This window comes from Malania oleifera, chromosome 12 (assembly GCF_029873635.1).
Source record: "Malania oleifera isolate guangnan ecotype guangnan chromosome 12, ASM2987363v1, whole genome shotgun sequence".
Classification (NCBI taxonomy): domain Eukaryota; kingdom Viridiplantae; phylum Streptophyta; class Magnoliopsida; order Santalales; family Ximeniaceae; genus Malania; species Malania oleifera.
In genome coordinates, this window is record NC_080428.1 from 16953447 (window position 1) to 16979748 (window position 26302).

The 26302-nt window shown below is 35.9% G+C and overlaps 1 protein-coding gene across 1 annotated transcript in view; it reads right to left on the reverse strand.

Annotated features, from left to right (window-relative positions):
- Positions 1-14854: 14854 nt before the first annotated feature.
- The window catches only part of LOC131144069 (uncharacterized), a 28920-nt gene continuing 17472 nt past the window's right edge, over positions 14855-26302 (reverse strand). The window contains exon 3 of the mRNA XM_058092440.1: positions 14855-15447. Coding sequence (XP_057948423.1) covers positions 15235-15447 — 213 coding nt within the window. The 3' untranslated portion in view covers positions 14855-15234. The remainder of the gene's footprint in view (positions 15448-26302) is intronic.

The following is a 26302-nucleotide window of genomic DNA, read 5'->3' on the forward strand; positions in this document are numbered from 1 at the left end:
GGGTATATTTGTCAATTCCAGATAGCTTATATACATACTCTTACACATCAATTTTGCGTGGGGTGAATATGAATTTTGGTGATTGCCATTCTGGCTTTCTCCACTAATTCATCTCCCCTATCCACTAGCACAAACTCCTATTTGAGAAAATCTATTATAATGACGATTACTTCATTTGAGATTTTGATAGAGTTTAGGATTATGGGACTCACATCTGAGTTTCTTCATGATTAATTAAGTTGATTCATTCTTTAATTGAGGGCTGGATAATTAATAGCAGGTGTTTGAAGAGAAAGTTGCTATTATGTGAAATTGAACGTTACACATAACACATCAAAGTATACACTAGTTGAAAATATACGAATTTCGTTTGAAGTTTGAAAAAAATGTTATAGAGAAAAAAAATTTAGTTTTTTATGTTTTATTATCAAGAAAAGTAAAGACAAAAGAATCAAAATAATGTCAAATCAAAGAATAAAATTTTAATTTTAAGCATGTTAAAATAAGGTTTTCACATGTTCCTTAATACATGATTAAAGGTTCTTGTACGTGGTTTAAAATAAAGTTGCTTATGTTTGACATGAAAAGCAACAATAAAACTTAGATTTGTGCATTGTATTTGTACTTGAAGCTCGGAAAAGACAGGTTTTAGGTTGAAAACGAGTTAACTCGTCTCAACTCAAAGAGTGGGTATCGAGTTGACTCACACGAGTCAACCCATGGGGGGTTGTGTCGACTTGGAGACACTTCGAGTGGGTTTAGTATTTTGGGCTAGGCTCTGATTTATTTTGAAAATGGGCTTGTGGTTTATTTAAATGATTTGGGCTCAGGTTTTGAATTGGGCTTGGTTAAGAATTGGGCTTCGGGTGTTTTTTTTTAAAAGGTTGGGCCTCAGGTTTTGAAAATGGACTTGGTTAAATAAGTTTTGTGGGCTTTTGGTTGGTTTTACAATGAATGGGTTTGATTTTAAAATAAAATGGGCTCTGGAACGTGGGCTTGGTTTTGAAAATAAAAATGGGCTCGATTTTGTTTAAAAAGAAATTGGGCTTTCTTTAAAACAGGCTGGGCTTGGGCTTGTTTATAAAACGGGCTTGGGTTTGTTCAGAATGAAGTTGGGCTTGGGTTTTGTTTAAAAGGAAATTGGGCTTAGGTTTTTTTAAAAAGAAATTGGGCTTTATTTAAAATGGGTTGGACTTGGGCTTGTTCTTAAAACGGGCTTGGGTTCAGTGAGTGTTGGGTTCGGGTTCAGCAGGTGTTGGGTTCGGGTTCAGGTTCAATGGGTGTCAAGTCTGGATCTTGGGATCCAAACAAAGTTCAATTCAGGGGTTTAGTGGGTTGATCTGTAGGGATCCAAGTTTGGAAAATAAAATAAAGAAAAAGATAAGGGAAAATAAAAAGGATAAAACAATAGAGCTTGTCAACAAGGCTCCATTTCTCGTCAAGGAAGTCTCTTCTGTTGCTCGGCGACGAGACACAAAGGCTTGTCGACGAAAAGATACCAAGGGATTTTCAGTGATTTTGAAATCTCAAGCTCGTCAGCGAGGTCACCTTCTCGGCCACGAGCGACCTTCTTCAGCTCGTCAACGAGGCTGGTTGGGTCAACCTAGTTATAAATAGAATATTCATTTCTTCCTTGTTAAGTTATCTCCATTCTCTCTTTCTCTATAGACATCGAATCAGCCCTCTCTTTCTCTCTCTAAAAGTTCGTGCCGTCTGTTATCGGAATTAACAATCTGACATCACTAGGTGGATTAGGAAGAGAACCTCTATACTTATAGTGGATTAGATTTTCGATCTGAGGATTTTCAGATTTTTCCCAAAAGTTGAGGTAAGGATCTGATTTCGTTTTTGGTTCGATAGTTATGTAGTATACGAGATTATAGTGAAGTAATGTTCTTCGGATTTTAGGTTTCGGGAATCCCGAGTCGTTGTTCTGGATTGATTCTTTCAAGATTCGGTTTTCAGGATTAAGGTAAGGGGATTTGCTTACATCAGTTTTTTTGGAAAACTAAACCGCTAGAAAGTTAGCTTATGTCATTATGCACATTTTGACTGCTTATCTATAAAATTTTATCAGGTATAAATGTTGTTTCTTACTTTTTTACGGTTTTACGATTTTTGGCGAAAATGGGGTCTTGGCATAAGAACTCCAAACTTTCCAAAACTACTTTATTTTTTAAAAAACTAAAGTAGGAACAGCTTGATACCCATGCTTGCAGTCCAAATGGTATTTTTCGAGTTATACGCTGTTTATAGTGGATTATGACAAAACGAGCGTGACATATGATATGAAGTGGAACATACTGAACTATTATATTTGTGAATGAACTATGAGAACTAGAATCCATTCTGTTATTTGAAAATGTGGAAAACAGGTACTGGTTAATCACCGAGCTTTATACATAAAAAAGGTTGAATCGAGAGCATCTGTGTCGGTTAACACCACTATCTGACAGAAAGAAAGAATGCATGAAAGATTGCATGATTACGATTGTGAAATTATTGGAATTGCACAAATTGTTATGTTTTCATTGTAAATTATATATATGATAAATTGGGACTACAACTTGTTACTAAAGCAATCGAAAGACACTCTGAAGGAGTTGAAAGACACTCCAGGTTATCTGAGGCTTTAAATAGTTAGAGGCACGATTCCATTACTAACTGAGGTATAGTGCAACCACATATGTGAATCATTGTGGGTATCGAGATAGTCGGCTTATAGGAGTGTATGGGGTTACTGGTGAAATAAAGACCAGGTGGGGCAGTCAGACTATATATGTGATGCTGGATAGTGCCTACACGAACAGGGCCCTGTCAAAGTTATCAGTGCACAACCCATGCCACGGGGTAATTAGGCATATTTACGGAAGTTTTAAAGCTGGTCATTGTCCTAAATTTTCATATACATGATTTAAAAACCTAAATAGGCAAAATCATAGGGTTGAGTACCGTGTGGAGGGAATCGTATAGTATATGGACCTGTACCCTACCCTAACCGCAGGTACTCTCACTTGTAATGATGTTGCATTGTGTTTATATACCTTGCAAAGTACTGTACTGTAAATGTGATAATGTGCAACTATTTTCAAATTGGACTAAACTCATGTAGTCACGTGCTGATATAATATCTTTCACCTTACTGAGAAGTGTCTCACCCTAATCTTACAACCTTTGTTTTAGGTCCCACAGGACGTCAGTTCTAGTCTTTTAGAAGGACATTGGCACGTAGAGTCTTGTTAGTAGACATAAGTTTTTGTGTCAGTATTGGGTTGTTATCCTGGTTGATGGTAAGGGGATATAATACAGTTTATGTTTAAAGTATGGATTTTGTGTACTAAAGAATACAAATAGAACTCTGGTATATATCTAGTAGGATCCCGTAAGAATGTTTATGTTTTCCGCTATGCATGAATACAGATCTGTATGAGATACTCGTTTGTCTCTGTTTAGGGCGGGTTGTTTATGTATGTTTACCAGATACAGGTATAACGTATGTGTAGTAGCACTCTGTATTCAACTAAGAACCGGGGTGTTACATGATCAGAGTTCACTTCCGATTCCAGGTTCGGGCTCAAGTTGAAGGTTAGGTTTCTGGTTTGAGTTAAAGGATTCAAAGGCGTCTAGTCCCTGTTTAGTCCCAGGTCAGGTTCAAGTTTGAACTTGAAACTTGAGTGAAGAACCTGCATTCACATTATCATACACATTTGCATCACATTCTAAGAAGTAATTCAAGAAGGAAAAATCTTTTACCACTAGTCTTTCACTTCTCCGATCTTCCTGTCCTGGGTGTGTCTGTAGTTATCTATCTGGATGTCTTGTTGGGAGTTTCTGAACTTGCCTATAGGTTCCGAGCGGCCAACACCAACTTTTTGGGGTCTGGTGAGGCCACAACAGGTTTTGCTGTTTGCCTGAGATCTCCTTCTCAGTGCTTTTGATTCTGTCTCCTATAATGGCTCTCTTCTAATGATTGCTCTGACTGCCTTCTTCTTTGCTAATTACTCTAAGTCTCTCTGCTTTGCTAATTGCTCTAACTCTCTCCCCTTTTCTAATTGTTCTAACTTTCTCTCTACTTCTCTGTGCTAATTTCTCTATCCTCGCAACTTATCTCTTGGTAATTTCTCTTTTCTTTCCTCTTATGCTCCTATGTTGGCTAATTTCTCTCTTTTTTCTCTATCCCCCCCCCCCCCAACTTTTCTCTTGCTAATTTCTCCTTTTTTGCTCCCCCTCCCCCCCCCCCCCCGGCACAAGTCTATGCGAGACTCGCTACTTAAATATAATGCCCCGACCCGCCATGTGGGGCCTGGGGTGCTACTTAAGTGATATATGTGTTCCTGATACCATATTCAATATAAATATAGCGGAAATAAGTGATACATTCTCCAAACACATTACCAGAGTTCTAATTACTATTATACATAAATGTTAAATATCCATATTACAACCCATAGTACTGCACAAAAAGAAAACTCAGTCCATACACACTACATACATAGACTTTACAACTAGCTCAACCCCTCTAGCCCTGCTAAACAAGGTCCCCTGGTGTTTCCTGAAAAGATAATTTGTATATTGGGGTGAGACACTTCTCAGTAAGGAAAAATAAGTTAAAATCAGCGTGTGGCCAGCATGAATTTTAGTGTATACATAAAATAACCAGTTTTTCATTTAACTAAAAATAGTATGTAAATATATATTCATTATAAACCGTTAAAAAGAATGCCCTTTTTCCCTCCTATAGTATAAACCAGTTCAGTAAATATTTAACACCATGTACATAAATCAACAGATATGCATAAAAGACACTCCCTGTGACTAACACCATTCACTTCCCCCATGGTACGAATTGTGCGGCCTGAAGGCTGGACAACGCCTGGGTGATCAGCCTAAAACAAAGTCAAAATATCCCTCTGCAAATTCTTCTGTAGGCATCTGCAGCCAAGTTGCAGGCTTGCTGCCCTTACTTCATCCTCACACAAGCTATCCGCTAAGACCACCCTACACTTCTATCCAGAACAATGTGGGCGCACATGGTCTAATAATCAATCACTAGTAATAGTATCGTGCTCACAAAACAACTGGTCTCCAGGGTTCCTAAAGCATATCATGCAATTTAAGTAATTAAAAATTGTAGTTTAAATTATTTCATTTCAAACTGCTATTAAATAAAAACTAGGCCCCTAGCCATCAAATAAACCCAATTCACAGTCGTCAAATAAAACCTGGCCCCCGGTCATCATATAAAACCCGACTCACAGCATCATATCAAACCTCTGTATTATTCACAAGCAATTCCAGTATATTTTACCAACAGTTCTAGTATATTTCACAATCATTCCCAAATTCAGTTACACGATAAACCATATAAATTTATTCACCTGCCACACAATTTCAATATTCAAACACAATCCAGGAGACAACTAAGAAAACACTGTATTTTTAGTTCGTGAGATAAATCAGATTTTCCACCGTTCATATTATTCAAAATACCGTACCATATATCTTAGGTTTGTAAAATCTCTGTTGAATGTTTGGTTTTCAAAATAATCTTTGAACTCATAAATAAATAAATATATAACAGTTTAATCAGTTTATATTTAATAAAAATCCTAACTTAACTTAATCCCCTTACCCGTTTTCTCAAAGCTACGTGTGCAGGGATTCCAAAACTGTGCCTACGGCACTCACGCGAATCTTGAATTCATAAATCCTAATTTAATCAACTCAACCCAAGGTAAAATACTATTTTAACATTCACCAGACCCACAAATTCCAAATAAATTATTAAGCTCCCAAAAACATCAAATTTTCTTAATTCCCTACATCTTAACCCAGCCTTGGAGTGGTGCTTAAGAAACTCAAATTGAAAATCCACTCCGATTACGATTGAGGCTAGGACCCTGTGGTGGTGTCCAATCGTCGATTTGACTAAATATTTAAGGAAAAACTGAGGAAAGGAAAAGAGTTTACCTTACCCCAGGAGTGGTGCCTGTAGACACCCTATTTTTGCCCTAGTCAAATAGAACAAAGGAGCACCTTCTCATTATATTGTTATTATTATTACCTTATTTTTATTATTATTATTAGTACTTTACTATTATTTTGCTAGTATTTTTATTATCATTATTATTATTATTTTCATTTTTATTATTATTACTAGTACTTTTATTATCTTTATTTTATTTTTACTTTACTATAATTATTTTTGTTTTCCATTTATTTTATTATTTTTGATATATTATTATTATTATTATTATTATTACTTTTTGTATTATTACTCTATTTTTATTATTACTATTATTATTATTTTACTGATAATATCTTTATTATTTTTATTTTTACCATAATTATTTATTATTATTTACTATTAATAGTAGTATTATTTTTATTATTATTATCTTATGGATACTTATATTATTATGATAGTTATTATTATTATTATTTCCTTTTTCATTATTACCATAAGAATAAAAGAATAAAAAAAGAAAAAAGAAAAAGAAAATCCAAGAAGGAAGGTTTTCACAAATTTTTTTTTATAAAAGGACGGGCGCACAAAGGAACACGGGGGAAGCGCACAGCCAAAAAGAAAAAAAAAAAAAGGCTCTCATCTCTCTTAGGGTTTCTCACCACGCCGCCGCTGCCCCCTCCTCTGATTCTCTTCTTCCATAACCTCTTCTTCTCTGTTTCTTTTTCATTCTCTTCCTTATTCTCTTCCCCAAGCTCCAGCCATCTACTGCCTGCAACTCAGCAACTGCTGCACCGCCGAAGATCCTCCACGCTCCAGCCATCTACCCAACAGGCGAGAGTTCCAGCAGCCCCAGCTTCGCCATTCCGGCAACTCCACAGCCACGGCTAGCACGACGACCCCTGCAACTCCGACGACTCCAGCGTCTCCATAGCTCCGGACTGCCACACCAACAACTGCTGCCCCTGCAACTATCCATCACGCACACAGCCACGGCAGCACTGCTGCCCCTGCAACTCCCGTCACCGTCTGCTCCACCGCCGCGGCTGTCTTCGGCCATCTCACAGGCAAACCGAGCCCTCTCCAGACCCACCACCACTCCGCACTCGCCGTCGCCCTCCACCACTAACCAGCTCCAGGCTCTGCCCCTCGGCCAAGGCACCAGTCTCCCTTGCTACACCGACCACCACCACAGCAACCAGCCCCGTGGAGAACCTCTGCTCCCAGCTCCGCACCAGAACACCAGCAACAGCTCCAGCTGGGGCTATCTCCGGCCTCTCCAAGGCAATCAGTCAGGAAATCCTCAGACCAGTCGACTCCAGACCCTCGGCCAGCCCTTGGCTTCCTCCGCTCTGCAACACAGCTGAGTCCTCCGGCCATCACTGCAACACAAGAACCCCCGGTGAGTCCTCCCTTTGCCTCCTGTTTCTGCTGCACACACTGTTGTACACACAACACACAGGAATATACACAAATATTACTGTTAGTATTAATATATATATATATATATATATATATTTTCTTTTATATTATGTATATATCACTGTTAGTGTAAATATTTATATATATATATATATATATATATATATATATATATTTTCTTTTATATTATGCATATATATACATATATATATATATATATATATTAATTACTGTTAGTGTTAATAGGTATATATATATATATTTTTTCTTTTATATTGATCATATTAAATATTATTATTCTCTGTATATTATTATTAGCAATATTATGGTATTATTTGTGTGTTATTATCAACAGTGATGTTATGATATTATTATTTAACAATATTATTATTGTGTTAGTATTAATATTATATTGTTATGTGTAGTATTATTATTATTATTATTACTTATATTGCATGGTATTTTTTTTTCTTTAATAATTGTTAATTATTGTTACTAATTACCCTTATTATTGTTATGTTGTAGATAATATATATATATATATATATATATATATATATATATATATATATACCCATGTCCATATTTTTAATTGTTTTCATATTTAATACCCATGTCTATATATATATATATATATATATATATATATATATATTTATTATTAATTGATTTGTTCCCATTGTTGTAGGATTTCTTTTATTTTGCAGTGGTAAGTGGTCTATTGCCTTGTATCTAAATTGCGTGTATATTAACACATTGTTTGTTGTAGCATTTAATTAACTATGTTATTGATGGTAGTATGTTATTTACTTTAGTATATATTGTATATTTAGGGATTAAACTATTATGTGTTGTATTTAGGGTTTTTAATGGTATATTTAGGGTTTTGTTCATCATATGCTTTATTTAGGGTTCAATTGGTCTCTTATATTGTCACTATATATTAATGGTAAGGTTTCAAAATTATTTCCATAATTATTGTCGCGTGTGTTATTTGTTAATTCTAGGGTTTAAATTACTTCCCATAATATTGTTTGTGTAATAGTTTCCATTATTGTATATATTGCATGTATATTATAGGGTTTAATTTGTTTCCACATTGTTATTGTATATTAATGGTAAGGCTTCAATTATTTCCATAATTAGTAGTGCATATATCGTATATTTATTTTAGGGTTCAAATTGTTTTCATATTATTATTATTATTATTATTATTATTATTATTATTATTATTATTAGGGATTAATTGTTTCCATATGTGTATATATTGAATATTAACTTTAGGGTTTTGATTATTTCCAAGTCGTTATTATTGTATTTATAGGATGTCAATGTCTTATTATGGTATGTGTTACATTATTATTATTATTATTATTATTATTATTATTATTATTATTATTATTATTATTATTATGCGCGTATTATTACTATCTATTAGGTTGGTTTGTTATTAGGGCAAGTCATTAGGTGTTATAGCAATTTATTATCATATAGTATATATGGCATATAGTTATTATTATTATTATTATTAGTATTATTATTATTATGTAGTTTTTTTGATTTTCATGTACTATGGTATGTTTGATATCGTTGTTTACATTGTATGTTTATATTTAGTATTATATATTGTAGTATTATTTTAGTGTCCATTATAAGGTGTAGTATTTTAGCTTATTACTACGTTCACTATTATTATGTTTACTATTATTACGTTTATTATTAAATTATGTGTTTAGTATGTTATGTATATGTTTATATTATAGTATTTATTTTTACGTGGGTGTATCCCTATGATTTTATTGCGGGGGTATGAGCCTTCGGGCATCACGTACCCTAAGCTCTGAGGGAACATATATGTATATATTAGCTTTATTTATTTATTATTTTACTTATTTATTTTTTTACATGTATTTACAAATTCATAAAAATGAGTAATTTAAAGAATTATTACATTAATTTAGGGATAATTTCAAATTAATTAGGTACCGTTCGTAAGAACGGTCGCGTAGGGGGTGCTCGTACCTTCCCCTTGCGTAACCGAACTCCCGACCCTAACTCTGGTAATGTAGACCGATTCTACCCCTAACGGGGTAGTAATCATGTGTTCTAACCGCACTAAAGGTTAGTGGCGACTCCTACACCATATTTTTCCTGAAAATATTAAACTGATTTTTTTATTTCGCCTCCCGGGGCACACGCGCTCCCGGGACGTCGCGACAGTGCCTACGTCGCCCCTACGACAAATCCACTCCGGTAGGAATGTTGATAGCGAAGAATGGAACCCAGTGGTATTTTCTATTTTTCGATCGATGCTCGTTGGGTCAAGGAAATCGAGGAGAGAGAGAGAGTAGCGAGAGTGACGGCCACTGGAGGTTCTCAATTCTTAGATTCAATTTCTAATTGAATCTTCCTTGCATCAGGAAGATTCAAGTACGTAGTTAGCTTAATGATAATATTATATTATTTTAATATCATTAAATTACTTACATATATATATACATCACTTATCATATATATAACCATTCTATCACTTAATTTAATTAATTCAGTTTAATAATAATTAATTAATTAATAATTAATCTTAATTTAATTTTTTAATTTTTTTATTTTTTACACTTCCATGCATATTAATTTTATGGGCCGTTACATTATAGGGAGTCTAGGCAGTTCATTTAGCACCCAATTGGTTTCCCTCCAAAAGAAAATCCATTCAATTAGTGAGGACTTTGGCAAAGAATATTTTAATAGCTTTCATTCTCTTCATTGCTCACCTGTATTTTTTTTATTTTCATTTTAATAGAACTGACTTACTGATTTTATTTCCAATTTGGTGAATAGGAAATCCCAAAGATGCTTTGGAATGTGGTACTCGAGCTCAAATGAGGACTTTGATTTTCTTTGTATTTCTTGTTTATTTGTTATGTATCCTTGTATTTGCACATTTTCCAGTATTTGCCTTTGTGCAGCTGTATTTCATGTATTTTCTGTATTTACACCATTTTTCTGTATTTGATTATTTTTAGTATTCCCTTGTATTTCACACCTTGGGCATGTGCCCCTTTTTAATAAAATGTATTATTTTATGACTTTAGAGGCTCTCACATGTATGGAACAAGTAGGAATTAAAAGGATCAATTAACCAACAACACAAAGGATTTTTAACAAAAATTCCCGAACTCGCTTAAATTTTCCAACAATAATCGGTTAAGGATACTTATGAATGGTTAAAATAAATTGAAAATCGATTAACTTAGGAGTTTAGGAATAGTCCATTAATAATGCATGATCTTATTTTTTTTTTAAATCTGGACTTAACCTTTGCTTCAGAAACCCTATTTTTCCAATTAAAATGACTTGGTAAAAATTAGGATGTCTACATAGATGATGAGAAAAGATAAAATTCATTGATTTTACATTTAAAAATTTGTTGTGCATTGTTCCCTTGCTAAAACTAATTTTTTGGTTTACACCTTCAAGTTTTAAACTTTCAAACCTAGAAAACCAAGCCAATCTCTTGAGCTTCTTAACAAATATTCTTTTGAGAGTATTATAGTTTTTATTGTGTACAAATCCGCTCTAGTTAGAGAGTATTCTTTTGTACAAAATCAGTTATTGATTTCCTTGCAAACTGATGGTTCTGGTTGTGAATCATTGACAAGCGAGAGGATTGTTATTGCTTGATAGGTAACTCCACCTATTGAAAGGAGAGATGCGACTCAGCCTAGTGAAGGAGTAGGGTGCTCTGTCCAAGCAAATGAGAAAGGTAACTTCACCTATGTAAATAAGAGAGGCAACTCCGCCTATTGAAGGAGTTTTGTAAAGGCATCTCCGCCTACTAAAAAAGAGAGGCGTCTCCACCTAGAAGGAGATAATAAAATCCTCATAATGGGTTGCATGAGGCAAGGACGTAGGCACGGTTACCAAACCTTGTAAAAAATATCGATGTCACTCTTTCCCTTATCTCTTTTACTTTCAAGCACACTTATATTGAAATCTATCAACTGTGAATGATTTATTTTGAGTTGTGATTGCTATATTGATTTGTGAATGATTTTAGTACCCATGTTGATCAATCTCTACTATAGTTACGAGTTTATGTTTGATTTAATCTGCTGAAATTGTATGTGAAAGTTAAGATGTAATCCCAAAAAGGGGGTCAATTGGGTATTTTAATTTGTTTTTTGTGCGAAAGTTTAATTAATTCCAAAACTTATTTAACACATGCTCTAATTATTTTAATCACCACAGAAATCTATTTAGCTAACAACTATACCAATAACAACAATCCTAAATATGAGATAACTTAAAACTTATATATTGATATGTGATCAACTACATCCTATTAACAGTGCTTGCATCAAATCAATAATAAAAATAGTTTGCTTGGTTACCAAATAATTTATATAATAAAGTGACTAAGTGATGAACAAACACAATACTATTTCTAGTGGCTAAATCACAATATTTATATTAGTAGTTACAGCAGATTTTGATTAACAAGATTATTCAAATCATTCATAGCATTCACAACATCCACAAATTGAAACAAATTCACAGCACACATAGCAGATATTCTTCAAAATAATTATGCTAGAAAAGTAGATAAGATAAGGGAAACAGTGGCACCGGTATTTTTTACAAGGTTTGGCAACATGCCTACGTCCTTACCTCAAGCAACTTGCTATAAGGATTTTACTAAACCCCTCCGTTCAGTAGGTGGAACACCTCTCTCCGTTCAATAGGTGGAGCACCTCTCTCCTTCTAGTAGGTGGAGATCCTCTCAAGTAAGAACAACTCTCTTGCTTGTCAATGATTCACACCCGAATCGTTTGTTTACAAATAAATCAGCAGTGGATTTTGTACAAGAAGAAAACTATCTTAAAGAGCAAATTTGTACACATGAAAATCACTAGGATACTCTCAAAAATAAATTTGCTACGAAGTTCAAGAGATTTGATAGGTTTTCTAGGTTTGAAACCTTGAAACTTGAAGTATAAAACCAGGAAATAAGTTCAGAGAAAAGGAACGGCGCACAGCAAATTTTCAAGAATAAAATCAATGTATTTTCTCACTATTGGGTTGCCCTAACATGATTAGGGTTAGCCTTTTATAACTAGGTTTGAAATCTTACTGTTTGCCCAAGTTTTGGTAACAATATATTTCCAAATCGAAAAGAAATTACGATCACAAAATACATCACGTGCTTTGGTCGGTTGAATTGGGAGTTCGATTACCTAAACCAATTAAAATCATGAATTTCGAAATAGGCAATAGACTTTCAGTCGACTAAACTTTAAGGTTCGGTAGCCTGAACCTATTTGATCGACTGAACTTTCAGTTCAGTCACCCTAAACCAACACTGTCTGGACTTTAAACAATGGCAATAACCATTCGGTTGACCGAACCATTTGTTCGGTTGCCCAAACTCTCTTATGACAAACCAAGTTGTTCAAATTCTTGCATTTGGTCAACAGAGCATGAACCTCGGTCGCCCAAACACCCTGGAATTCAATGTTCTTTTTATTTTTGATTCCAAAACTCATTTGTATCATTTTGAAAAGATATTTAGACTTTATAAAAATATTTTCCAATTTGTTAAACAGCTCTCTAAGTCCAATAATTAATCCTAACAGCTTCACAACAAACATAAGTTTGAGAAATACTTACTTGAGACTTATATTACACTACGCATGGAATATTATCTAAGTCTTCATGTTTTTAAGATTGATCTTCATCAAAGCTCTTCTTCAATATCAATAGCCATTCTTTATTTTACTTGTATTCTTCATGGTTTTACATTTAAATATAGTTCATTGTGTTTGTAAGATATAATACCTGTAAATACACTTGAAAGCACATTTAGATCCCTTAGTTTGTCATTATTAAAATGAGATTAAGTCTTGTTAGGTTAACAATCTGCTTTTTTTTAATGATGACAAATAAGGAGTAAAATGAGGTAGCCTTGATAAGGCTCCCCCTCACAATAAGCATAAAACATAAAAAATAATCAATGTAAACATATTTGTACAAGCTCAATTGTGATTAAATTATCTCATTTTCAAAAAAAAAAATTCCCTTTTTGTTTTACTTATAACTCAAAAGGTATTTTATAATTAAACATACGATTTTGCCATTTGCCATATTTAGTATTTTATTATTCTCCCCCTTTGAAAATACAAATACAAGTTATTCTCTCCCTTTGAAAAATAAAAATAAAAGAAATATTATTCATATTCATTTTACTTATTCTCCCTCTTTTGATATCAGCAAAAAATACTCGTCCAACATTAAGCAATATAGCACAACTGCACAACGATTTCCAATAGTCAGCAAAAATCAATAGCCAGCATATAGTTCACAAAGACATGACCATCGACAAAAGGGTCACAATCGACATTCAGTTGTTCAACATGCATACTCAGTTGTGATAGAATTCATAAATGTTGCTTATAGAACATAAATATATGAACATTATTAACCATACATAAAAAGCTGTTTTCAACAGATTCAGAATACAAAACAAGTAATCATGGGAAAGGTATTTGTCAAATGAAGACACAAAACAAGTACCAACAAGGTACAACCAGATACAAAATTTTACAAGAAGCTATTTGGTATTATAATTTCATTTTTTTTTATAAAAAAAAAAAAAAAAAAGGATTTAAATTAGGATTAAATTAAGGAAAACCCAAAATTAATATCTTAATATAATAAATGAAAAAATAATGCTGGAGAGGTAAGGGGGCTGCCCTCTAGTTCTGCCCTTGATTATAATCATGCTATTTCTAAAAATGGACATTTGATGAACCAAATGCAGGTAGTGAAGAAAAAATTTATGAAATTGCATTTGTTTATGTTACTAATTTTCAATTGCTTTTGATAAAAACTAAAAACTAAATTTATAAATTTTCAAATATTTTGGCAACTTGTTATCGTAATACTTTAAGATCCTGAACTTTCTTTTTATTACAGATTATTTAATTTGATAAATATATTATAATTTCTTTTTCAAATATAACTAAAATATCTGCACATATTTACATTTTCTAAAATAACATATCTATTTTGACCATTCTGCACATTTTTTGACACCTTAACACTTTTACTTACTAAAATTAATTTTTACAACCAATCGTGGCAGGGCAACTCGGCCTTAGCCCACTTAGGACTTGGATCTAATGGACACAATATTATGAGGGAAAGGATTAGCCCTAAGGATTTCGCGATAATAAGATGACAGTTAATTTTTCATTTCATTTCCACTCTTTCAAATAAAGATAAAAATGAAATTTATGCAGACCCGAATAAAAACAGAAAAAACCAAACGTCGATGGCATATGAAATAAAAGAATTTATTTATAAATTTACAGTATACTTTATTTCTCATTTCTCTCAATTACCAAACATGTAGTCTGATATTTTTCTTTCTAGAATGAGTCCAAAAATCAGTGTAAAACAAACGGCAGCTACAAAGCGATAACTTCCAAGATTCGCATATACTGATCTTTTATCATCCACTGTACACTGACTACAAGTCATAACCATACGTTAGATTGTTCTTTCAGCATAGAACTAGAAATACCATTGGCTTTGCGGCTACATAATTGAGCACTTGCATAGGAAAAGCCAACACACTGCCACCAAATTAAAGTCAGAAAGCACATTGTAAACTGCACTACATCTACATAGATGCCTAAAAAATTCTCTCTGAAAACTAATTCTAGTCTTTGAGGCCTCAAGACATGACAAACCTCATGCATAATAAATGAAGAAACAAAATTAGATGGATGGATTGTGAGATTCCAAGTGAGAGGAAGATGGAGACACAAGAAATAGTTGACAAAATGTCATGCTTTCAGATCTTTCCAGACATTAAAATCAGTAGAGGAACTGCTATTGTTCACTATGCTGTCTTGACACCCAAGGAAGAATGCAGTCCGAATGGGATCCACATTTACTAGAGCATGTGCCATTCCACTCGGGCTACCTGCAACAGCAACCTCGTCTGCTCCAATTATCACTTCAGCATAGCCTTTATCAACTACTTCAGAGTTCTCCAACTACAAGGTTTGCAGGTGAGCTGATGAGTCAACAGAATAGAAATCTTGAAGCCATATAATGCAAGAAACATCACAATAAAGGAATGGATTGCACCATGTGACTGGTGCAATTTAGAGGCCCACAAATAGAGAGAGAGAGAGAGAGAGAGAGAGAGAGAGAGAGAGAGAGAGAGGTCAGATATCATGGTTAATTGCATAAAAATTGCATTCAATGTCTCCACTTGCTGCAATTAATTATATTTTCTACACCGAACAAGAAAAAGAGACGTCATAAAGCCAAAAGTTTCAGATCCCCTCCATTGCTTTCAGAATCAATAGTATTCAGAGCACTTGTGCACCCACCAAAACTGTCCACCCCACCCCAAGTCATTGATTTTGACAATTACTAAACTTGTCCTAATGGCTAAATTGAATGTTTATGATTTGAGAGCTATTGGATAATCACATTTGTTAATAGGCCAACAAAAACCATTTAATTGCAGGTGCCGAGCACACGGGAATGGTTTTGATGGATACATGTACATCCAACACCTAGATTGAAAAGATATATGAAGCAAAAAGATGATTTAGGAATATACATCGAAAAAACTGGCAATGGGAATAAATATATTGGTGCAGAGTGCTCTCTGTGCGGACTGTATTTCTTCCCTCTCCTGTAAGGCGTCTCCTTCTCCCTCGCTAGGGTTTCCTTCATCATGTTGTAGGACCCTCACTTCTCCGTCCATCTGATCTAGTATTCTCAAACGTTTCCTTGCTGCACGCATTTTTCGCTCCTCACTTCTGCGTAATTATCCCTTTCAAGTCCTTCCTCCCTCCCCTTCTTGGAGACATGTTTGGAAGACTATGGGGAGTCCTGGCCCCACTCTCTCCCCCAATTAATAAAAGCCGGCCTACATTAAGCACCAACTGTTGCCCCATGGAACAGATTATTTCACAGAAAACCGAGTTTGAACAAGGTGGTTAAAAACAGTCCTTGGAAGCTATAGTCTTAAAGAGGGGAGGTCACTGCAGTAGATTTGGATGTAATCCTGCTATCTTCAGAGGACCAAGACCTTCACATTGAAGTACATGGGACTACCAGGTCTATTCTGAACCACTTATACTGAGACAATGGGCAGGAAGCAACCCCATATGAAATCTCCTTCTCATCATTTGCTTTCTTGGTCATTAGCTCTAGAGTTTGTAATCGCAGAAATTTTAGGATTCATGTAGCAGATTTTAGACTTTCTCAGCATCACTCATTCAACTACACTTAAAATCAGTCCTTTGGAAGCTACAGTCTTAAAGAGGGGAGGTCACTGCAGTAGACTTGGATGTAATCCTGCTATCTTCAGCGGACCAAGACCTTCACATTGAAGTACATGGGACTACTAGGTCTATTCTGAACCACTTACTCATATACTGAGTCAATGGGCAGGAAGCAACCCCATATGAAATCTCCTTCTCATCATATGCTTTCTTGGTCCAAGTTCATTAGCTCTAGAGTTTGTAATCGCAGAAATTTTAGGATTCATGTAGTAGAGTTTAGACTTTCTCAGCATCACTCATTCAACTGCACTTTATGACATTTTGCTGGATCACTGTCAATATCAAATTGTGCGGCGGACCTTGGATCAACAGAAAGGTTGCTTCTTTGTGACTGGCTAGTCATTGTTTGAGCCCAAGGAAACAGTCTCTCGACATAAAAGCAGGGATAAGGATGCATACACTGTGACAACATTTCCCCTACCCTCGCAAAGCGGGGTGCCTGGTGATTCGGGAATGCCCTTTACTATCAATATCAAACTGTCAATGAACCCTCCCTTTGACTCTGAAAAAACTGTCCATGTGTTAACACACAATGAAAAATTTGAGCAACTCAATGAACAATTTGTCAATTTGCACAAATCCCAAGTTGTTAGAGCAAGCACCTTATAGTGGAATACCTAAATCAGCTATGCAGAGGCAACATCAAGGTTCTGCGGCCATGGAGAAATTAGAAGAGGAAGGGGAATGGAGGAGAGAGGAGACACCAGGGGGGAAACTCATGTTCAATTCAATTCAAATTCATCAATTGCCGCCCACAACATGGCTTTCACACACTATTTATAAGAAACCCTCTCTTCAAATGAAATTACATATAAACCCCTAAAACTACATTACATTATAAACATACCCCTACTTTACACAAATATTAAAAACAACCCCCAAATACACATAATCCTATGCTAATTAATAGTAAACACACATAATAAACTACTAACTAAACCCAACAATTATCAATCCAATTCTTTTTAAGTAATCTCCAACTTGGATCTTTCCAAGGTCTTGCTTCTTGTCCTGCATCAATCAGTCACTTAAGCTAAGGCTAATGGTTATGGGTATCCACATTCCACAGTGTCAGACTAGGGTATTCTCCCCACTCCTAGAGTTATTGAAGCTCTAGTGGGAGGAGTCAAGCTCCTAGACCATCCAATAGACCAGTTCGGCCTCTCTAGCCTCAAGTCAATCTAGTCTAGATTTGATGATCATTTTGATGAGATTGTCTGTGCATGGTATGAGCATATTCATAGGCATCTCCCACACCCACCTAGGCATGAATAGGACAACTTGGGTGATATCATGAGAGGCTCAAGGTAGATGCACGCATACATGATGAAAAATTAGATCCCAGTATCATTTGGATTGGATAGAGGAGATCCATAAATACTTTTTGTGGCATAGATAAATACTTTTAGTGGCACCATATGACAAGTGAGGAGAAAAGATATTTTTTCCAAAATAAAGTTAGTTGGACCAGCAAAAAGATACTAGCAAAATATGCAACAAAAACTCCAATAGAGCCAATATCACTAAATGAGAGGTCATAAGATAGACGCTCACCGAATAAATCAAGAACCAAGAATTGGTATCTGACAATTTAAAGTGTTGCACAAAGGATTAAAGGAAAGAAAAATACAAAAAGTGGAGGATAAGTAGTCCTCATAAATGAGATGGACCATCCTTCACAATGCTACCACCCTTCGCGACAACAAGAATAGTGAACTACTCCGAACATCCTTCTCTTTCGTCTTCTAGCCTGAATCATAGTTTCTTGACTATCCCTAACCTGTAATTGAATCGAATCGTAGACTTTACAACTTCAGAGAGTTCGAACTTTATAGCCATCAATGAGACTTTTCGTATTCTCATACAACCCCTGCGATGCATTTGGCAAGTCATCCTTGGCTTTAGGGTTCGTGTAGTTCCATCAACAATAGAGAGTGATTGTTCGACTTTATCATAATCGATCATTTATCCAGCTAGTTGAGTGTTCTTCTACAAAGACCTATCGAGCCCCATTTTCCTTTGCTTTTCCATCCTTTTTCAAAAAACCCTTCTCACTCCCTTTAGAACATCCCAACAGATCTTCAATTCCTTTCGAGGCAAATTATCCTTGACTTTTGAAGATTACCCAACTATGAGTCTTAGTCTCAAGTTCGGCAAGGGTGGTTTTTGGCTTCTTCATGACTCAAGTCGATCAAAGGTGGTATTGTAGAGTGGATGAGACCAGCTACATATCAGGTAAGAAGCTATTTGGGTGGGGAGGACATTCCTCAATTTAGTTCGATCGCAAAATATTTTGTGCTAATTGTCTTGGGCCTTCAAACTTAAGATTTAAGCGCTTGTAGAGAGAAAGTTCTCTCACAAATTCACTAAAGAAAGATTTAGGAAATCAAGGAGTTGATGAGCTCTCTTGAGGAGGCTTATACCTACAAGGCAACGGATCCTTGGTCTAGATCAATTTGTGATCCAATCCTAAAGGAAGATTCCTACAAGTTGAAAAGGGTATCGCAAGAGTAAGACAAAGCTTTATTTGTGTCCCTATGAGTAAGAACAATGAAGGCTGGAGGGTTTTCTTCGCAGCTCCATTGTAACTCTCATCTGAACCAAGCAAAGAGATTGTATTTAGATGTTCAGACTATGGTTTCTTTTAACAAAGGATTAGAGTGGAGGTTTGAGCAGCAAGAGAGACAATACTTCGCAAAAGTCACTGGAGATGTGTCGACAAGGGGAAGGAGGGATTTAGAAAGGAAAGCTAGAGAATCTCATGATATCAGGAAAGATTTTCCAACTGTCCAAGCCAGACACAATTTTAAACTTGCTTCTAAATATAATTGTGGGCTTGGAAAAGAGAAGTTTGGACCTAGTACTAGCATGCCTCTTGTAGTCAATAAATGGGTAATTAAAAGGAAAGCGAACAGTGAGCCAAGCTTTATCCAAAGGGGGGTTGGGCTTGTCTTTGAAGATAAAAGATCAAAGGTTAGTACCCAAGAACAAAAGATTAATGAAAAACCAACAAGGAAATTAATGAGAACATAAATGTGGGAGAAAATAAAGAAATCGGCCCAAATATGATGGCTTCTAGTTAGCATACTTAGGCTAATTTATCCTTAAAGGATATGAATGATCTTCCCAAAGACCTAGATATGAAACTAAGGGTGGAGAAGGCTGAAATGGCTAAAGAGGAAGCAGAGATTACTATGCAACAGGCAGCTGGTATGCATAGAGGATCTGGAAGAACAATCATCACGACAGAAAGAGGGCAGGTTCTCTTATGAAACTTATCCAAGTTGCAGCAGAGGAACACATTTAGTTGTATATGAAGAAACTAAAATTGATGAGTTCAATGAGGATGAGAGGAGCTCAGAAGTAGATGATGACCTAAGCAACTTTTGTGATTCTGAGCCCAACCTTCTAGTCAATCAATTGAGAAGGGAGTTAGATATAGGAGGAGAAGATAATTGGGAAGAACTTGTTGGAGATTTGGGTTTGATGAAAAAGCGGAAGAGTTATTGCTAAGTAAGAAGCTATCTCATATACCTCAGCTTGCACAAGAAGAGAGTTCTTTATTGTCCTTGATATCGTGCAAGGACTAGTTCGTTCTATTAAGCACAAGTCTAATCAAAAGACAATATTGATTGACGAGGGGCATTTGTCCTCTGCTCTTGAGTTTATTCCTATTAAGGTGGAAGTTGGTTTAGTCCTTTAGGTGTTGAAAGGGACAATGATAAGTAGATAGTTGCTTTAACGGGCAATTCAAATTCTTTAGAATTTGGAAAAGGTATTCTTCCTACTCCTATTCAATCCTCCTTTTCTAATGACTCTTTATGCCACAATGAGGAAACTAATGGGGGAAGTGACTTTGGCGCCAATCAAGGGGTTAGTGAGAGGGATTATAGAGACCCGAACGAACTCTTAAATGTCATGGGGTTGACGCTAGTGAGTTTTACAGGGGTTGAAGTTAAATTGGGGGTGAGTCTTCGAAAAAAAAAAAAAAGGTGGAAAAAGAGTTAAATATATATATATATGGAAAAAGAGTTAAATATATATATATATATATATATATATATATTTTCTGCTATCAATTACAGCGGATAATAGGGGACAGGAAAAAGGGGTAAGCGCATTAGACTATGAAGATTATTAGTAGGAATGTTAGGACTTCCCCCAATATTGTCTTAATCTAGTAGACTAAGCTTGAGTTAATAGACGAGGAGGTAGTGAAGACGATTTGGTAAGAGCAGTGTAAGGATTGGATCTTTGTGCATTCTAAGGGCACAACAGCCAGCATTCTAGTGTTGTGGGACAGTAGGTCTATTACTAGAGTGGACAATTTAGTGGGTTTTTTCTCTGTCTGACTTCATATTAAAGATAAGGGTCAATGGTAAATTTCCACTATGTATGGTCCTTCTAGACCAGCTCTTAGGGATAATTTTTGGGATGAGCTATTTTCTGTTTTTGGCTTATGCTCGCCTAGGTGGTCAACAGGAGGTGATTTTAACGCAGTTAGGTTCCCTTAGGAAAAATAAAAGGGGGTGGCAGGATTAACATCTCTATGCAGAAGTTTGATTTGGTTATCAGGGAGTGTGGGTTGAGGGATCTTCCTTTGAGCAAATACTAATTTTACGTGATCAGTGGGAGGAGCTAGGGAAGTTGCTAGTAGAATCAATAAGTACTTGTTTTCTATTGACTGGGAGGAGTTTGCTAATCTTTCTTAAGTGTTTGATCATTTTCCTATCATGTTGGAATCTAGGAAAGTGCCTTAGGGTCCAGCCCGTTTAAGTTCAAGAATATGTGGTTAGAGCATGGCTCCTTTCAAACCTTAGTTAGGGACTCATGGAGGAAGTGAAAAGGGGCTAGCAGGGATTTAGACTTACGAAGTTGTAGAGATTGAAATAAAATTTGGAAGTATGGAATAGGGAGGCGTTAGGAGACATTAGAATTAAAAATTTTATTATTCTAGTAGTTGGAAGAGTTAGGAAGGAGTGATCCTTTCTAAGGAGGAAGAGGTTAAAAAGGTTTCCCTGAAGAATGAATTGGAAGAGCAAATTTTTAAGGATATGAGAAGTTCGAGTCAAAAGACAAAGCTTAAATGGGTTAGAGCTGGTGAGTGTAATTCTAAATTTTCTCATAGGATAGAACGGAAAAATGAGGAAGAATTTGATTAGGGAATTGGAGGTGGATAAGGGGGTTATTATCTCAGATCCTAATGTAATTACCTCTGAGATCACTGATTTTTATTATAATCTGTATACTGAAGAGGATGAGATTAGACCGATGGTGGAAGGATTAGAATGGGATACATTGCCTATTGATAAAATAGCTTGGTTAGAGAGACCTTTTGAGGAAGAGGAAGTTAGGGCTATAGTTTTTGGGATAGAGAAGGATAAAGCTCCTAGGCCAGACGATTTTAGTTTAGCTTTTTATCAAGATTGTTCGGTGGTGGTGAAGAATGACCTAATGAAGGTTTTCAATAAATTCTATTGGAATGGGGTTTCAAATAAGAGTACTAATTCTATGTTTATAACTTTTGATGCCTAAGAAAAGTAGTTCTATCAAGATCTCTGACTATAGACCGATCAATCTAGTTTCGAGTGTTTATAAAATAATCACCAAAGTGCTAGCTAAAAGGTTAAGAATGGTGCTTGATAAGACTATTTCTAAGGCCTAGAGTGCTTTTGTTTTTTTTTTCGAGGGGGGGGGGGGTTGCAATCTTGATTGCAAATGAAACCTTTGAGGATACAAGGAGGAGGAGGAAGAAGGGGCTTGTTTTTAAGTTGGACTTTGAAAAAGCTTACGAAAAAGTGAGTTGGAACTTTATCGATAAGATTTTTGTGAGGAAGGGGTTTGGAGAGAGATGGCGTAGATGGATGAAAGGTTGTATGTCTAATGTGAATTTTGTGGTGATGGTGAATGGTGAGCCCAAATCTTGGTTCAAAGCCACGAGGGGGATTAGACAAGGAAATCCTCTTTCTCCATTCTTGTTTGTGCTAGTGGCTGATGTTCTGAGTAGAATGGTAGAAAGGTTTGTGGATAGATGTTTAGTAAAAGTCCTTAAAGTGGGTAGGGAGGAGCTCACTGTGTCGCACCTTTAGTTTGCGAATGATACTATTTTTTTCCCTAATGGATCATAAGCCTTCTTTCATTAATATTTTGGGGCTACTTAAAATCTTTGAAAAGGTTTCTAGGCTTAATATTAACTTGGGTAAGAGTGTTATTGTAGCTATTGTTGTGCCTGCAAAGCATGTTAGGGATCTAGCCATGGAAGTTGGGTGCGCTGAGCTAGGTTGGCCATTGTCCTATCTAGGGGTTCCTTCGGGAGGTAATCCTAGATCATCTAGTTTTGGGATCCTAAGATGGAGAGAGTGTCCAAGCATTTAATGGGTGGATGGGGGCCCTTTTTTTATTTGGGAGGGAACATTACTCTAATTTACGCTTGCCTTTCTAGTATTTCATTGTATTTTTCTTTCTATTTTTAAAATTCCAATGGGAGTCGCTAGTAGGAATAAGAGAATTATAAGGGATTTTCTTTGGTCGAGTGTAGTGGGTTCTAGGAATCATTTGGTGAGTTGGGAGGTGGTTTGTAGGACTACGAAGGAGGGTGGATGGGCCTTGGAAATTTGGTGTCCAGAAACACAGCTCTTCTGGCTAAGTGGCTCTGGCAGTTCCCGCTAGAGGTTTCTCCATTGTGACATAGAGTAATTAAAAATTTGGACTTGATGGGAATGGATGGGATACTAATTTGGGTTTTAAAAGCTCTTCAGAAAGTCTGTGGAAAATTACATCTCATATTTACCCTCTATTCCCAATACTAAATTTGTTTTGGGTAAGGGTTGTAATATCCATTTTTGGAAAGACCTATGGATAGGGAATCTTGTTTTGTCCACCTTTTTTCCTCCCTTTTTCGATTGAGCTTAGGGCAAAATGATCCCATTTCTTCATTTAGAGTAGACTTGGATGGTCCTTTACCCTCTTGGGATTTCCATTCCCAAAGAGCCTTGAATGATAGGGGAACTATTGATTTATCTTCTTTATCAATTATGTTGAATAATTGTAGGGTATCCTCTAAAAATAATAGCCGTCATTGGTTGTTGGATTCTTCGAAAGTCCATTCTTGTAAATCTTTCTTTGAATTCTTGGTTTGGACAAATTCCTCTTTTCCTCTTTACAAGGTTATATGGAAGGTCAAAATTCCCCCTAAAATCTCAGTGTTTCTTTGGTTGGTTGTGCGCAAAAGGATAAATACTAATAATTTTTTGCAGATGAGAAGACCTTTAAAGCTCTCCTTCCTAATATTTGTATGCTGCCCTTTAATTGTTCAAAGTCTATTTCACACCATTTCCAGCACTGCAATTATACATGGAAGGTCTAGAACAATTTATTCAATTACTTTGAAGAAAGCTAGATTTGTCCTAAAATAGTGTAGTTCTTGGGAATTTCTTTTGTGGGCTTTGGGAGGAAGAAGGAAGGAATTGCATTATGGAATTGTGCTATATTTGCAGTATTTTGGGGCTTGTGGATGGAATATAATGTGCACGTAAATTTGCAGGGAAGAAGTCACCATATTGGTTTGTGTGGGAAGATTTTCTGTTTATGGCTTCTTTATGGTGTATGGCTATATGGAAATTTCAAGGCAATGTGTGTTTCAGAAGTTCAGCATGATTGGACGTCTCTTCTAAGGGCATCTTGAGTTTTTGTCATTGGTTATTTTTACAATTTTCTTTTTGGTTTTCCTGAGGATTATCATACTTTGCTAAGGAGATGCCATCTATCCTACTTGTAAATTCTATCATTAACTAATGAATTTCTTTTTATATCCAAAAAAAAAAAAAAGATAGATATTAAAGGAAAAACCTCAACTATGACTAGTTCGCTTATTCTATGCTAATCTAGACCACAATGAAAATGCTAGCTTTATCCAAGTTGTTGGCCCGGTTGAGCGTCTAGAGGGGGGGTGAATAGACGTTTTTCGCGGATGTGCTGACTTTCTACAAACATAGAAATCTTACCAAGAACAAGTGCATAAAATCACAGTGTAAAGATGCAGGAAATCACAACAATAGTATAAAAGAGATATGAGATAGGAGAAACTTAACACAAAAATATTTACGTGGTTCGGCACCCCGCCTACGTCAACGCCTTGAGACTAGCTCAAGGATTCCCAAAATCCACTATGATCCTCTTTCGGGCGGAGAAGCCAATACACACGGTTGCTCACAAAGAGCTTCAACAAGGTGCTCACTTAGAGACACCCTACAATGGCTCACAAAGAGCCTTTCTTTACAAGAAGTAGATGAGAAATAAATATGAATTTGAATGCTGCTCCCTTTGAGTTGAGTATTACAACAAAATCCTTACTCAATGTCCTCTTGTCAATAGAGTGGAAGCAAAACTAAGAGCAGCAAGAAGAGGGCAAGTGAGTGTATGAGCAAACCCTAGAAATGAAAGCACCAATAAATGATCTTTGTACAATATTAACTTTCTTGGTGAGGAATAAATGTAATAACTCCTATTTAAACACCCAATAGGAGAGGGGAATGCTGGAGAGCCGTTGGGCATTTATTAATATAAGACAAGGGTCAAACTAGCTGTTCTACAGCATTTAATGAACGCTACTGCCCGATGTTTGTCGACGAAATCTGAAATTCATCGACGAGCTTTTCAGCTTCGTCGACGAGTTGCTGGTTCTGAATTCAGGTACCTCTCGGTATCTTTTCGTCGACGAGAACCCTGTGTTCGCCAACGAATTCTTCATAACATTCGTCAACGACGCCCTGTGTTTATCGACGAGTCATGGTTCTAAATTCAGATGGCTCTCGGCTTCTTTTCGTTGATGAGAACCCTGTGTTCGTCGACAAAGGTATGTTTTACACTCGTCGACGAAGCCCTATGTTCGTCAACGAGTCCCTTCTTCTTTAGAATTTTTCTTCCTTTTCCATTTGGGGGTTTCTTTACACACTTTTAAATAACTTTACTTGTTTTTTGTTGTGTGCATGTGATAGCCCATTTCTTGCTCTTAGCTTTGACTTTACTCTATATACAACGGGATTTACAAATATGGTTTCTCACTCTCATTTTCACACTCATCCTTTAGATCACTTTGTATATTGTGTAGCGTCCAAGAATGCTTTGAGAGACTGTGCTATTGGTCATGGCACGAGTTGCTTTGACTGATTTGAGACTTGTTGATTCTGGTGCCGTTCTATATAACTGAACATGACTTAAAGAGAAGGGTTAGTATCTTTGAAGAACTGCTAATGGGTTGTTGTCATCAAAACATAGTAAGAATGAAAGACCCTTAACTACTTGGTCTAACATTCTTAATATAAGACAAGGATCAAACTAGCCGTTCTGCAGCATTTAATGAACGCTGCTGCCCGACGTTCATCGACGAAATCTAAAATTCGTCGACGAGCTCTTCAGTCAATTCGTCGACGAAGCCCTGTGTTCGTCAACGAGTTGCTGGTTCTGAATTCAGGTACCTCTCAGTATCTTTTCGTCGACGAGAACCCTGTGTTCGTTGACGAGTTCTTCATAACATTCGTCGACGACG